This window comes from Callospermophilus lateralis, chromosome 20 (genome assembly GCF_048772815.1).
Source record: "Callospermophilus lateralis isolate mCalLat2 chromosome 20, mCalLat2.hap1, whole genome shotgun sequence".
In the NCBI taxonomy this organism is placed as follows: domain Eukaryota; kingdom Metazoa; phylum Chordata; class Mammalia; order Rodentia; family Sciuridae; genus Callospermophilus; species Callospermophilus lateralis.
In genome coordinates this window covers 1735368-1750823 of record NC_135324.1, presented here as the reverse complement: position 1 = coordinate 1750823, position 15456 = coordinate 1735368, and the positions used below count along the sequence as shown (strand labels likewise).

Here is a 15456-nt window from a genome sequence, read left to right as displayed (position 1 = left end):
TTCTGGGTTAAGTTCCAACGGAGCAGCTTTTCAGCTCGAGCCAGTTGGTGACAACAGCTGTGGCCAAAATACGCACGTGGAGCCTGATGTGGAGAGGGTGCCTCCCATTTTGGGTGGTTTTGTTTTGGGGCGGCCTCGCGTGCCCAGGACGCGCTCCCGGGTGGCTCGGTTCTGTCCTTGTCAGGCCTGAAATGAAGACTCCCCCCCCCACAATGACCTGGTGCCCGGGTGCAAGGGCCCTTCCACGGGGGACGGGCCACTGGGGAGGGAACCCAGGTGCCTGGCGGTCACTCTGTCCTGGGAGCCCAGGGAAGGGAACCCGCAGGGGCGCGGCCCGCCCTCTAGGGGCGGGGCTGGCCTGGGGGCGGGGCCACAGGGAAAGTTAGCAAGGCCCGCCCTCTGAGGCGGGGCTGACCTGGGGGCGGAGCACAGGGAACGGAATCCCGAGGCGCATCCACGCGGACGACCCGCCCTCTTGGGCGGGGCTCACCCGGGGGCGGGGCCACAGGAACGGAATTCCGCGACGCATTAACGCGGGCGTCCCGCCCTTTTGGGGCGGAGCTGATAAAGGGGCGGAGCCGAGGCTGGTTGGGGCGGGGCCTGGCGCAGGCGCGCGGCGTCCCCGCTGAGCTCGGCGCGAACGTGAGGTGAGGTGAGGCGACGCGGGCGGCCGGGGCCTCTGGACTCCGATGCCCGAGGGTGAGGCGACGCGGTCCACTAGGCGGGACGGCCGGGCCGGCGCTAGGCGACGCGGGGCAGGGGCGGGGCGCGCGGCGGCGGCTCCGGAGCCACCTGCACCGGGCGACCCGGGAGCTGAGCCCGGAGCGCGTTGGCCGCCGGGGTCCAGCCTGGGCCTGGGGCCGCGGGGGCAGCGGGCGGCGGGAAGGAGCCGCGTTTCCGGCCCGGACACCGCCTCGCAGCCTCGCGCGGGCCCGAGGTGAGCGGTGCCCCTCAGCGGGGTCGCCGGCGCCTGCGGGGACAGACAGAGAAGGGCGGGACCAAGGGTCGCCCGGAGGGCAGCGCCAGGGGCCCCACTCTTTCTTGGCTGCTCCAGGAAACCCACCTCCTCGGGGAGTTGCATCCGGGCAACTACGTGGGGAGCGTCCGATGCTTTAATGCAATTAAATGAATTGCCAGGGCCGCACCGTGGGGCCAGGGTGTTGAGCCAAAAGGGGCGGATCCTTGTCCTGATGGAGCTTGGGGGTCCCGAGTAGTAGACCCTGGAAATCGCAGGAGGATGCTGTGACCGAGACCTAACATTTCAGCAGGCCATCCCAATAGGAGGCCGAGGCAGGAGGATCGCGCGGGTTGGAGGCCAGCCTCTAGTGACGCCCTCAGCAACTCAGCGAGACTCTGTGTCTGAATGAAATACGAAAAAGGGCTGGGATGGGGCTCAGGGGTTAAGCACTCTGGGTTCAATCCTTGGTAACAAAAAGAGATCTGATATTTCATGTGTAAACCTTCTGTTTTGTATTTAAAGGTGGTGAGAGGGAGGCCAAGCTGAAGAATGTGTGGGCGCACGTCCTGTCACTTACCTAGAGATGTCCTCACGAGAGCTTGTGCCTATCACGATCGACAGGGCCAGCAGCGACTCCCAGAGTGGAAAGACCCCGAGAAGTACTACCCCTCTTACAACAAGAGCCCCCAGTCCAGCAACCCCGTGCTGCTGTCTCGGCTGCACTTGGAGAAGGTAACCAATTGGATCCCGACTGGGCCAGTTTCCACTCAGCAGTACTGGGGATGGAGCACAGGGGTGCTTTACCACTGTCCTTGTTTTAATTTGCTCTTTTATTTTTTAATTTGATGATACAGGGTTTCAAATAATAAAGCCTCTAATTTAGGATTACATTTTGTTTTCCTAAATTGGACCCAGGGATGCCTAACCACTAAGCCACATCCCCAGTCCTTTTATTGTATTTTATTTGGAGAATAGGATGTTCCTGAGTTGCTTAGAGCCTTGCTAAATTGCTGAGGCTGGCCTCCAACTGTGATCCTCCTGCCTCAGCTTCTAGCTGCTGGGATTACAAGCATGTGCCATTGGCTGGCTGGGATTACATTTAAATCAGCTTTTATCTATATATTCTGGCCCCCAGATGAGAACCATTCTAGACCTCAATGAAAGTAGTTATATTATTGCTTTGTAACTTGAGGATTTGATCCACTATTCCCCGGGGCTCAATTTAAGTGCATTCGCTATACTGGACCTGCTAGCCATAATGCATATCCAATTTCTATAAGCCTTTTATTTGGGGGGGAATTTTTTTATTTAAGGCAGCAACTCTGGACATGGTGGCTCACACTTATAATCCCAGAAATCTCTGGAGGCTGAGGCAGGAGGATCACAAGTTCAAATCCAGCCTCAGCCATTTAGGAAGGCCCTAAGTGACTTAATAAAACCCTGTCTCAAAAAATAAAGGCCAGATGCAGTGGCACACGCCCGTAATCCCAGCAGCTAGGGAGGCTAAGATAGGAGGATCATGAGTTCAAATCCAGCCTCAGCAATTTAGCGAGGAACTAAGCAAACTCAACAAGACCCTGTCTCTAAATAAAATATAAAAATAGGCCGAGGATGTGGCTCAGTGGTTGAGTGCCCCTAGGTTCAATTTTTGGTACCCAAAATTAAAAAAAAATAAAAGGGGCGTGCTAAGGATGTGGCTTGGTGGTTAAGCACACCTAGGGTTCAATCTCTGACCTCCCCATACAAAACAGGAGACCCTCAAAGGCGAAAGGAAAAGATGAGACATATTTAAAAGGAAGAAAGAATTTAAAAGCAAGAGAGATCAGGTGTGTGAGTCTTCTATGCTGTTAGCCCTAGTTCTCTTCCAAATCCCTGACTTACTGAATGGAGGTCCACTGGAAACAAAATATTGAAAAGATATAAAGCACAGAAAGATGGGGTCTTGTCCTAGCAAAGCTGGAACTGAATTCCCGATAGCAATCCCCATTCCAATTAATGGATCCTAGAACCAGAACTAGGGGAGGTAGAAGCAAACAGTCCCCATGTGTGGGTCACTGTTAGGAATTTTCTAGTGTGCTGTTAGACCATACATCTCATTAATAAGTTTGGTTACGATTTCACGGTTTAGATGGGTGAGGTGGCACATGCCTGTCATCCCAGCGGCTTGAGAGGCTGAGGCAGGAGGATCGCAAGTTGGAGGCCAGCCTCAGCCACTTATGGAGACCCTGTCTCTGAATAAAATCTAAAAAGGGCTGAGGATGGGGCTCAGGGGTTAAGCGCCCCTGGGTTCAATCCCTGGTACCAGAAAAAAATAAAAAAAGATTGCCTGTGTTTCATAATTTGGTAATTATTTCATATTTCATATTTCTCAAACCTGTAATTTGTGAAACAAATTAGAAATATTTCAGCAGTTCATTTGGCCAGCATACGCATCTAGATTGCAGTATTTGCATTTGAAACCGCCACTTTGCAAATTGCTTCCTCTTTGATCTATCCACCCCAATGCCCCCAGCTGTTCTGTTGAGGGACCAAAATGGAAAAGGTGACTAATACCAGGCACTATCCTCAGCACTTGGGCTTCTCACCCACTTCCTGTTCATTGTCCTCACACGTGGGTTTGGTTTACAGTTGTCCAATGAACCCACTCAGTTAAAGAAGTGGTGAGAACAAGCCTCACCCTAGGCACTGGTGACATAATCATGGATGGTCCTTGCTATGTTGCTGAGGCTGGCCTCCAACTGTGATCCTCCTGCCTCAGCCTCCCTAGCTGCTGGGATTACAGGCGTGTGCCACTGGTGGGAAGGGTCAGTGCAGGCTAGAATGTTCAGCAGCCTCCCTGGCCTCTGCTCACCAAGTACCAGGAGCATCCCCTTATGTCACAATAACCCAAAGTGACCCCAGCCATTACCAGAAGTTTCTGGGTGTTGCGGAGAGGTATGTCAGTGTGCAAAGTTGAGAACTGCAGAGGTAGAATAGTTGTCTTGCAGATTTCTATTGAAATTGAAATCTGAATTCAGTTGATTGGCTTTTTTTTTTTTTGTACTCAGGATTGAATCCAGGGGTGCTCAACCCCTGAGCCCCATCCCCAGCCCTTTTTTATATTTTATTTAGAGACAGGGTCTCACTCGAGTTGCTTAGGGCCTCACTGAGTTGTTGAGGCTGGCCTTCAACTTGTGATCCTCCTGCCTCAGCCTCCTGACTGGGTGGGATCACAAGTGTGTTCCTATCATTGTTATTTTTTAGTTCTCAATGGACTATGTGCTCCTGAGAATTAACCCAGGGCCTCACATGCTAGGCGAGTGCTCTACCACAGAGCCACAACTCCAGGCCCCAATTGTTATCTTTAATTCTTAACAATATCCTGTGGCCAGGTGTGGTGTCACTTATCCCAACTGCTTGGGAGGCTGAGGCAGGAGGATCTCAAGTTGGAGGTCAGCCTCAGCAGCTCAGTGAGACCCTGTCTCAAAATAAAAACTAAAAAGGACTGGGGACGTGGCCCAGTGGTTGAGCACCCCTAGGTTTTACTCCCTAACACGACCACCTCCAACAAAAAAATCCAAGTAGGAACCTAGAAAAATCCATGTACAGGCTTCCTTGTGTATCATCCTCCTATGTCAGCCTCCCAAGTGGCTGGGATTATGGGCATGTCCTTCCACAGCTGGAAAATTTTGTTACTATTATGGTCTCCTTTTTCTGTGGCAGGGCGCAGACTCATCAGAGCGGGTCATTGCCCCCATGCGATGGGGCCTGGTCCCATGTTGGTTCAAAGAAGCCGATCTTTCCAAGATGCCGTTCAACATCACCAACTGTCGCAGTGACACTATCTTGGAGAAACGGTCCTTCAAGGTGGGGAAAGGCACACCTCTTTTTTCCTAAGAGCTACGAATGCCTTGTATGCCTGATGAATAAGATCAGGTTCTAAGAAATATTCCCAGTTGTTCATGTTGAGTGCAGTTGATGCCAGACTTAGTGATAGGGATGGTTGTAGAACAGGGGCCTCCTGCGGAGCCAAGGCAGCTAGGGTGATTCTTGTGAACATGCCAGAAAGATTTCAAGACTCCTCACTCCGAGGCGTAGGCATGAGTCGATTAGAAGGGATTGAAAAAAGGAGAAACCGAGTGTGGTGGTGCACACCAGCGTCCCAGCAGCTTGGGAGGCTGAGGCAGGAGGATCACAAGGTGGAGGCCAGCCTCAGCCACTTAGCCAGGCTGTAAGCAACTCAGTGAGACTCTGTCTCTAAATAAAATATAAAAAGGGCTGGGGACGGGGTTCAGGGATTAGGCACCCCTGGGTTCAATCCCCAGTATCAAAAAAAAAAGTCAGCATGTAGGGATCAGCTCAGTGGGCCCTGTTTATAGAATTACCCTCGTTTTAACATCACGTCCGTCTGTCTGTTACCTCTCATCTAGCACAACATGCCTCCTCACTTGAAAGGGTCCAGGTAGTCAGGCCTCTCGCACATCAACTCATTAGCCACCAAGCTTCTGAACCAAGAAGACAGGACAGAAGCTACAAATCTCTGTGACCCAGCCTTATGGCCACTCTGCACTGCTTCCTGCTGCAATTGGTTAAACGGAGCCAGCCCACCTTAGTGTGAGAGAGGCCCACACGGGATGTGACTACTAGGAAGTCTGGCTCCCTGGGAGCCAGCTTTAGAAACCAGCTACCACATCCGCCTGTTGGTTAGGGCTGGTTGCTTTTATGTGCATTATTTAATCTTCAATATCTGTGTAATTGGTTGGGTGCAGTGGCCCACGCCTGTCATCCCAGCAGCTCTGGAGGCTGAGACAGGAGGATCACAATTAGAGGCCAGCCTCCGAAAATTTAGTGTGTCCCTCAGCAACTCAGCGAGACCCTGTCTCTAAATAAAATATAAAAAAGGGCTGGGGATGGGGCTCAGGGGTTAAGCATCCCTGGGTTCAGTTTCTAATACCAGGAAAGAAAAAAGCTGGATCTAAGTGAGGTACACAGAAATTAACTCCAAGGTCACATGCTGGACCTGGGTTTTGTATTATGTTTGTGGTCCTGGGGATGGAACCCAAGCCAGGGCAATGGGGACCCTGTTCCTGGCTCACCCCAGCCCTGGGCCTGGTTTTCACTTAAGTTCTTCGATGCCTCCTTTGAAGCTGCAGGGTACCACTGAGACCGTATCTTCCTCTTCTCTCTCAGGTGCCTCTGGGAAAGGGACGGCGCTGTGTGGTCTTAGCAGATGGATTCTATGAATGGCAGCGGAGCCAAGTGACAAGCCAGAGTCAGCCCTACTTCATCTATTTCCCCCAGGTCAAGAACGAGAAGGTATTGGCCACAGCGGGCTCTGGGAAAGAAAGGACCCAGAAACAAGTCAAGGTCATTGATTTAGTTTTTTCACTGCTGTGACTTAAGACCCTCCAGCACAGCTGCAGAGGGGGCCAGTGGACGTGGGGCTCAGGGTGTCCCAGGTCCCAGTCCACAGATGGCAGCTCCACTCCTGGCCAAGGGGAGGCAGGACATCATGGAGGAAGAGTGTGGGGAGGGAGCAGCTCCCATGGGGACCAGGGAGCAGAGACTCTACTCTCCAGGGACAAATAGGGACCCCAAGCCACCTCCTCCCCACACCCCACCTGCCTCCAGGGGCCACCAGGGGACTCTCAGGGAGCCATTCCCTGTCGGGGTTCAGGCCTCATACCCCCTCACTCCTCCTCTGGACCTTCCTGTATTGTCCCCATGGGAACTCTGGGGACACTCACAGCCATACCATCCTGTCTGTTGATCTTCATGGCTACTCTATGTCCCTGAGGCAGACAGTTCACGAGTTCAATCCCAACCTCAGCAACTTAGTGAAACTCTGTCTCAAAATAAAGACAGGATCTCACTGAATTGCTGAGGCTGGCCTCCAACTTGTAGTCCTCCTGCCTCAGCCTCCCAAAATAAAAAATGAGACAAAGGGGCTGGGGTTGGGGCTCAGTGGGAGACCATTTGCCTAGCACATGTGAGGCCCTGGGTTGGATCCTCAGCACCACATAAAAGCAAGTAAAAAAAGCAAAGGTCCATCAACAAGTGAAAAAATATTTAAATATTTTTTTTAGTTGTACGTGAACACAATATCTTTACTTCATTTTTATGTGGTGCTGAGGATCGAACCCAGGGCCTCACATGTGCTAGGCAAGCACTCTACCACAGAGCCCCAATCCCAGCCCTGAAAAAATATTTTTTAAAAAAAATACAAAGACTGGGGGGCTGGAGCTCAGTGACAGAGTGTTCTCAGGCTCAATCCCTGTACCACAAAAAATTAATTCACAGATCATAAAAGTCCCCTCTTAAAGTACAATGATTTTTAACATTTTCAAAATGTCACACAGCCATTATCACCATCTGATTCCAGGACATTGTCATTGCTCCAAAGAGAAGCCCAGTAGAAGTCACTTCCCTTACCTCCCTGTCCCCAGCCTTAATCACCGTCTTTTTTTTGGTCCCAGCAATTGAACCCAGGGTGCTTAACCACCGAGCCCCATGCCCAGCCCTTTTTATATATTTTATTTAGAGACAGGGTCTCAGTAAGTTGCTCAGGGCTTCACTAAGTTTGAGGCTGGCCTCCAACTTGCGATCCTCCTGCCTCAGCCTCCTGAGCCACTGGGATTATAGGCATGTGCTACAGCACACCTGGCTGACCGTCTTCATTGACAGGTGCGGGCTGGGGCTATATCTGGAAAGGGAAGGAAGTGTATTCTGTGGAGTTTGGATCTCTGGCATGGAAAATATTTGGAAAACACTCATTTGTTACCTCTTTGAGTATTTCTTCTCTTATTCTCTTGGCTTCCTGAGATCTGGTGTCTCCTTTGGTGCTGGGGTGGCCCCCCAGGGCCTGGAGTGTGCTGAGCTCACACCCCACCACTGGGGGGCGCTCTGGGCCTGGGGTTCCAGTTAGAAAAGCACTAGATGCTTTAGTTTTGTCCTGTGGATCTTGGATGAGCTCTTCTGTATTTGGTTTTTCAATTTTTTTGTGAATCACTTTAGATAATTTTTATTGCTATATTCATTTGTTGTTTCCATCTCTCCCAATTTTATTTTATTTTACTTTGGGTACCAGGGTTTGAACCCAGGGGTGCTTAACCACTGAGCAACATCCCCAACTCTTTTTTATTTTATTTTTGGGGGGTTACCAGGGATTGAACTCAAGGGCTCTCAACCCCTGAGCCCCATCCCCAGCCCTATTTTCTATTTTATTTTGAGACAGGGTCTCACTGGGTTGCTTAGGGCTTTGCTAAGTTGCTGAGGCTGGGCCTCCACCTTGCGATCCTCCTGCCTCAGCCTCCTGAGTGGCTGGGATTACTCATATGCACACCACACTTGGATTCCTCCAAATTTCTTCCCTCTTTCCACTCTTTCACATGAACACCCCGTAAGGTCCACAGAGAAGAGCCTTCAAGCTGGTACAGACTCCCCCAGTGACTGCAGTGCTTGGGGGTTCTCTCTCCCTCAGGTTTGCCCATACTCTGCTTTTAAGAGTTTGATAATAGTTGGGTACCATGGCACATGACTGTAACCCCAGCCGCTCAGGAGGCTGAGGCAGAAGGATCACAAATTTGAGGCCAGCCTCCACAATTCAGGGAGGCCCTAAGCAACTTAGCAAGACCTTGTCTCAAGCCAAAAACTAAAAAGGGCTGGGGACGTGGCTCCGTGGTTGAGCACCCCTGGGTTCTGGGGTGTCACTAAAAAAAAAAGATGATATATCTGACTTCTTAATGGCTTGCTGGCTTATACAAAGGCCCTGTCTTCCTCCCTTTGTCACCAATAATCTAGTATTTCCATTCCTTTCCTCTTGAAGCTCCTGTCTTAAATTTTCAGCACACTGGTTGCTCAGCAACCTCACTTGTCTGATGCATTTAGAGAAAATTATGATTGTGTAAATGATGCGGCTTTTTTCTTATTGTTAAGGTAGAAATTATATTTTTTCCAGCTTTCTATATTCTAGCTCCTAAACTCGATCTTGAATACTAAGTAGGAGTACAAAGAAGAAAGGTCAAAAACTGTGTTTTGGGCAGAGAAAGGTTACTTCAACAAGAAACACGAGTAAGCCAGGTGCAGTGGCCCACACCGGTCATCCCAGTGACTTGGGAGGCTGAGACAGGAGGATCGAAAGTGGAGGCCAGCCTCAGCAATTTAGTGAGGCGCTAAGCAACTCAGCGAGACCCTGTCTCTAAATAAAATAGAAAAAGGGCTAGGGAGGGGGCTCAGGCCCCTGAGTTCCATCCCTGGTCCCTCCACACCCCTCAAAAAGAAAAAGAACTAAGTTGCCCAGGTTGGCCTTGAACTTGGGATCCTCCTACCTCCGTGTCCCGAGTACCTGAGGTTGCAGGCGTGTGCCGAGCTGTCCAGCCTGCAGAGGAGGCCGGCATGTATGGAGGTGGCCTCTGAACGCATCCTGTGCCCTGTGCTTCTAGGCAGAACACGCCACTGGGGCTGTGGATAGTGCTGAGACCTGGGGAAAAGCTTGGGACAATTGGAGGCTGCTCACCATGGCAGGGATCTTTGACTGCTGGGAGCCCCCAGATGGGGGAGACCCCCTGTACTCCTATACCATCATCACCGTGGACTCCTGCAAAAGCCTCACCGACATCCACCCCAGGCAAGTCACGCTTCTCAGCCTTGGGTCCAGAAAGATTCCAACAAGGGTTTGTCCTCTGTGCTTTTAGATAGGCGGCTTCCGGGAAACTAAAATTGTACAAAATATAGTTATCATCAGTCCGGCTACAACATAGGCACAAACACGGCTGAGACCAAATTACCTGACAAGAACCAATCAGAGGCAGGCACGGTGGCACACATTGGTAATGGGAGGCTGAGGCAGGAGGATCACAAGTTGGAGGCCAGCCTCAGTAACTTAATTGAGGCCCTGTCTCAAAAAAAAAATGAAGAGGTCTCAGGGTCTGGGCTTGTGGTTCAGTGGCAGAGCACTTGCCTAACATGCATGAGGCACTGGGTTTGATCCTCAGCACCACATAAAAAATAAAATTTATTTTAATATCTTAATAAACAAATAAATAGGGGCTGGGGTTGTGGCTCAGTGGTAGAGCACAAGACTTGTGCATGTGAGGCACTGGGTTCGATCCTTGGTACCAAATAAAAATAAAGGTATTGTGTCCACCTACAACTAAAAAAATATTTATTGAATAAATACAAAGATCTGGAGATCTGGCTCATTGGTTCAGTCCCCAGTACTAAAATATATATATGTTTCTATGGATGTGCATGTACATCGCGGGGGTAGGCTTTGTCTGCCTAGGCACAGGGGTGCAGGCCTGTGATCCCAGTGTCTGAAGATGCTAAGGTAAAAAGTGTGGGGTCAAGACCAACGTGTGCAACTTAGCAAGAGCCTGTCTCAAAATTTAAAATTAAAAAAAAAAAAATTGGGGAATTAAGATATGCAGGAGACTCGGGTTTGAGAGTCTAGTTCCAGACATACATATGCTTTATTAGGGACATTTTATTAATCACATAAAGTTGATCCTCTAAAAAGGGCTGGTGATGGGGCTCAGTGGGTTCTCTTTCTGGGACCAGAAATAAAACACAGTAACAGAGCAAGGAAATAGCTCAGTAGAAAGTCCTTGCCTGGCACAGGAGGTCCTGGGTTTAATCAGGAAAAAAAGAAAATTGAGCCAATGAATAGCCCATCCCCAGCCCTATTTTGTATTTTATTTAGAGACAGGGTCTCCCTGAGTGGCCTAGGGCCTCCTTAAATTGCTGAGGCTGGCCTCCAACTTGCAATCCTCCTGCCTCAGCCTCCTGAGCTGCTGGGATGACAGGCGTGCATGCTGGAAATGCCTTAGTGCCATTTCTCTCTGTACTGTGGCTTCTCCCAACCACAGAAAGCTCTGGAAAGCAGAGTCATGTTACCCACCAAACCCATCATGTGTATCTCATGCTTTTTTCTTTATGAGAGAAATTAATTCAGTCCAAATGCTAAAGAATCTTCTCACGCCTTCACAGTATTTGGAAAGTGGTTCCAGCCGGGACATTTATTTTTACATCCTTGTCACTGATAGGGATTTGTCTATACCCGTTGCTCTGGAGATGATCACGTGTTCTCTTTTTTCTCTCAAGATGCTTTATTACTTCAAGCTTCTGTTCAGTATTTAAAATGCTTCCATCTGCAATGACTCCCTGGGGTTTTTTTTTTTTTTTTTGATAGAGGACACAAATATTATTTATTTGGTACTGAGAATTGAACTCAGGGGCCCTCGACCCCTGAGCCCCGTCCCCAGCCCTTAAATTTTATTTAGAGACAGGGTCTCCCTGAGTTGCTTAGGGTCTTGCTAAGTTGCTGAGGCTGGCCTCCACCTTGTGATCCTCCTGCCTCAGCCTCCTAATGAGCTGCTGTGATGACAGGCGTGCACCCACGGCACCTGCCTTTATTTATTTATTTTTATGTGGTGCTAAGGATCAAACCTAGGGCCTCCCACGTGCCAGGCAAGCGCTGCACCCCAGACTGCCTCGCATGTTTGAGCCAGGAAACTAACATGTTTGAGATATGGAGAGAGTGAGTGTGTGAGACTGTGTGTGTGTTCCTACAAGGCTCAGTTTCTCTGGGGCCCTCACATTTCCTCAGATGAAATTCTGCAAAAGCAAATGCAATATTTTCTTCATACTCCACTGGATCCCCAAGATCTCAGCCACATTGGAAGAGATTTGCAATTTCAAAACAGACATCCACAGAGCCGCCTGCTTGGGTAACACCTTCGCAGTTATTGCCACATCTGAACACTGGCCTCGGTGGTTTTGGGGTGTTCTCCTGAGAAGAATGTGCTGTTCTCCCTGGTGCTGTTGGCCTGGTCCCAACCTGTATCTGCACTTTCATATGATTTTCCATTTTGCTAATTAACCTTAAACAATTTCCTGTATTTCATCAAAAACACTTTTTTGGGTTGGTTTGTTTTGGTATTGGGAATGGAACCCAGAAACTGGGCCACATCTGCAGCCCCCTTTATTTTTTATTTTGGGACACGGTCTTGCTAAGTTGCTCAGAGCCTTGCTAAGTTGCTGAGGCTGGCCTCCACCTTGCCATCCTCCTGCCTCGGCCTCCCGAGCCACTGGGATGACAGGCGTGCGCCACTGCACCTGGCTTACTGTAGGTCTTTCTCATTTGGGGAAGCTGGAAATTTTTGTGGAGAGATCTAGTCTTTATATCTAGGCCTCAAAGAAAGTTCATTAGTTTTCTAGAATGTTCAGTGGCTTGCAGTGGGATTGGTTGTAGCCTCTCCACTGTGTTGCGTGACACTCATTCTGGGGTCTCCGTGTTGACTCTGGAGCCCTCTCGGGTTGTGCCGAGGGGGATCCTGTCCCACGAGGGACGGAGAGCGGGCCAGCTCCTCCTCATGGCCTGTCACCTACTAGCTGACCGATCTCTCTTCCCTCTCCTACCCCACAACCTTCCCCACCCGCCCTCCTGACCCGTGGGCTAGGATGCCCGCCATCTTGGATGGAGAGGAGGCTGTGTCCAAGTGGCTCGACTTTGGGGAGGTGTCTACCCAGGAAGCCCTGAAGCTGATCCACCCCACAGAGAACATCACCTTCCACCCCGTCTCCTCCGTGGTGAACAACTCCCGCAACGACACGCCCGAGTGTGTCACTCCTCTCAGCCTCGTGGTCAGAAAGGTAAGAGGGCTTGTGACCATCATGGTCCTGGTATATGTGTCTTTGTGTGTACCGGGGACAGAGCCCAGGGGCACTTAACCGCTGAGCCACATCCCCAGCCCTTTCTATATTTGATTTGGAGACAGACTCTTGCTAAATTGCTGAGGGCCTCACTAAGTTGCTGAGGCTGGCCTCTACCCTGTGATCCTCCTGCCTCAGCCTCCCAGTCACTAGGATTACACCACCAGGCCTAGAGGTCAACTGGTTTTCTTTATTTTAATTGTTAAATGGACACAAGCCTTCCAAAACATGGAGGGACACAAGGAATAAAGGTAGCCTAGCATATTTTCAAAACAAATAGGAAGAAAATTTAATTACCTGTTGAACAAAATGCCTTTTCGATTCTCCCCTCTCCCAAAAATCCATGTGATAAACCAAGACAGAAACTACCAGCAACTACTCAGAAGCCAGTTTATTTTGAGACAGGATCTCACTGAGTAGCTGAGGCTGGCCTCCAACTTGTCATCCTCCTGCCTCAGCCTCAAGAGTTGCTGGGATTATAGGTTCGCGCCCCTGGGCCCAGCTGAGTTTGGGGCACAGTGACCTCTCAGGAGACACTCCATCCCAGACATCCATGAAGCCTGTGCCAAGACCACACAGATGTAAACTGAATATTTGGTCCTAATGGTGGCAAATACCGCACAGCCCACATCTGCATCCTCATTCTGCTCAGCTACCCAGGGACTTCAGACATATTTTCGGGGGCAGGTTGGTTGCAAAACAGCGCTTCCTCTGTTATTCACATCACCCCCGTGATGACACAAAAATCAGTCAAGAAAATCAAATTACCAACCGTATCAGCTCCATTAAAAACAACACAAGGGCTGGGACTGTGGCTTAGAGGTAGAGCACTCGCCTAGCAGAGTCAAGGCCCTGGGTTTGATCCTCAGCACCAAGTAAAAATACATAAAATAAAGGTATTGAGTCCAACTACAGCTAAAAAATATTAAAATAACACACACACACACAAAAAAAAACTTTCTTTCCAACTCCCAATTCATCCTACCACACTTCCACAGTTAACAAGACCCACGGACTCGGAAACCCAGACTTCACCTTTCTGCCCACTCATCTCAATATATATAATTTTTTTTTTTTTTTTGTAGTGGGGATGGAACCCAGGGGCTCAATTAACCCCTGAGCCCCGTCCCCAGCCCTTTTTTCTATTTTATTCAGAGACAGGGTCTCGCTGAATTGCTCAGGGCCTCACTAAGTGGCTGAGGCTGGCCTCCACCTTGTGATCCTCCCGTCTCAGCCTCCCAAGTTGCTGGGCATATGCCATCATCCCCAGCTCAACTGATTTGATTTTTTATTTTTATTTTTTTGTACTGGGGATGGAACCCAGGGGCACTCGACCACTGAGCCCCATCCATTTTGTTATTTAGAGACAGGGTCTCACTGAGTTGCTTAGTGCCTCGTTTTTGCTGGGGCTGGCCTTGAATTCACAATCCTCCTGCCTCGGCCTCCTGAGCCGCTGGGTGACGGGCATGCGCCACCACGCCAGGCTTCTGCATGCTCTTTACTCTGTAAGCAAAGTCACTTTCTGGACAGGTGGCATTTGCTAATTCAGTTTGGGTTTGGGCTGTGGGTGTCCAAGAAGCAGTAGGAGCAGTGACAACAGTTAAGGAGAACTTGTACAGAGGCCACACATACAGGGAGGACTTTAGCTTGAATCCCTCATCACCGTGGCTCTTGGAAGTTCATCCTTAACGTCCACAGCCTCATTTCCAACCCAACCCCCTGGTGACACCGAATTCCCTTCTGGGTTTTGTTTTTACCCTTTTTTTTGTTGTTTTGAGGCAGTCTTGCTAAGTTGCTGAGGCTGGCCTCTAAGTTGCTGAGGCTGGCCTCTAACTTGTGATCCTCCTGCCCCAGCCTCCCCAGCTGCTGGGATGACTGGTGGATGGAGTCACACATGGGCCTTTCCCCAAAGCCTGAACTGGGTGCTGTCACCTTCTCCTTCCTCCTAGGAACCCAAGGCAAGTGGCAGCAGCCAGATGATGATGCAGTGGCTGGCCACCAAGTCCCCCAAAAAGGAGGAACCCAGGTCACCCCAAAAGGACAAGTCCGATGTTCCGCAGTGGACCAGCCAGTTCCTGCAGAGGAGTCCACCCCCCGCCAAGAGAGCGGCCCCCGGCCTCCTGGACCGATGGCTGAAACGGGACAAGGAGGAGCCCGTGGCCAAGCGGCCTCACTGCCAATAGCGGCCTCCAGAGAGGCCCAGGTGAGGTCCTAGTGGAGGCCGCTGCTCGGGCTCAGGGCAGCTCCTCGAATTCTGCTGGCCACTGTGGGCTCCCGGGCAAATCGGCCACCCTGGCCTTAGTGGTGGTCCCCCCCGCGGCGCGGGGCTGCTGCTGGGAATGAGGGGTACCCGCTGCCGCCGGGTGCTGTTAAAATTATGTTCCAAAGTTTATTTTTTTCCTGAATAAATTATATTTGATAGCTTTGTCCTACGCACTGGATGGAGAGTGACATGACTGGATGGAGAGCTTTAGTTACAAACCAAAGCTATTTTTGGGGGGGTGCTGGGGAGTGAACCCTGAGCCCCATCCCCAGCCCTTTTTGTATATTATTTAGAAACAGGGTCTCACTGAGCTGCTTAGGGCCTTGCTAAATTGCCGAGGCTGGCCTCCAACTTGCGATCTTCCTGCCTCAGCCTCTCAAGCTGCTGGGATTGTCACTGGGGCTTTCTGAGCACCAATCTACAAAAAAACCTTGGAATCCGGACACGCCCCTTATGGAATCTCTTTTCACTCTTGATACTTGGAAGTTGTTGGAATTCTTCAGCTGAAAATCCACCTGAGTCCTGGTGCAGAGGCCAAGACCCT

The 15456-nt window shown here is 50.3% G+C and overlaps 1 protein-coding gene across 3 annotated transcripts; it reads left to right on the top strand.

The window, feature by feature from the left end:
- The first annotated feature begins 592 nt into the window (after positions 1-592).
- Positions 593-15064, top strand: Hmces (5-hydroxymethylcytosine binding, ES cell specific). Of its 3 annotated transcripts, none has more exons than XM_077106183.1 (7): positions 593-647; positions 1481-1690; positions 4661-4804; positions 6128-6253; positions 9379-9563; positions 12397-12589; positions 14599-15064. In XM_077106183.1, the coding sequence occupies exons 2-7, from the start codon at positions 1508-1510 to the stop codon at positions 14830-14832; spliced, it is 1065 nt and encodes a 354-aa protein (XP_076962298.1). In that variant the 5' UTR covers positions 593-647; positions 1481-1507; the 3' UTR covers positions 14833-15064. The 3 variants fall into 3 exon arrangements, with proteins under 3 accessions (XP_076962298.1, XP_076962296.1, XP_076962297.1); XM_077106181.1 differs by having other exon boundaries at positions 622-699; XM_077106182.1 differs by lacking the exon at positions 593-647 and adding an exon at positions 771-937.
- The last annotated feature ends 392 nt before the right edge of the window (positions 15065-15456 follow it).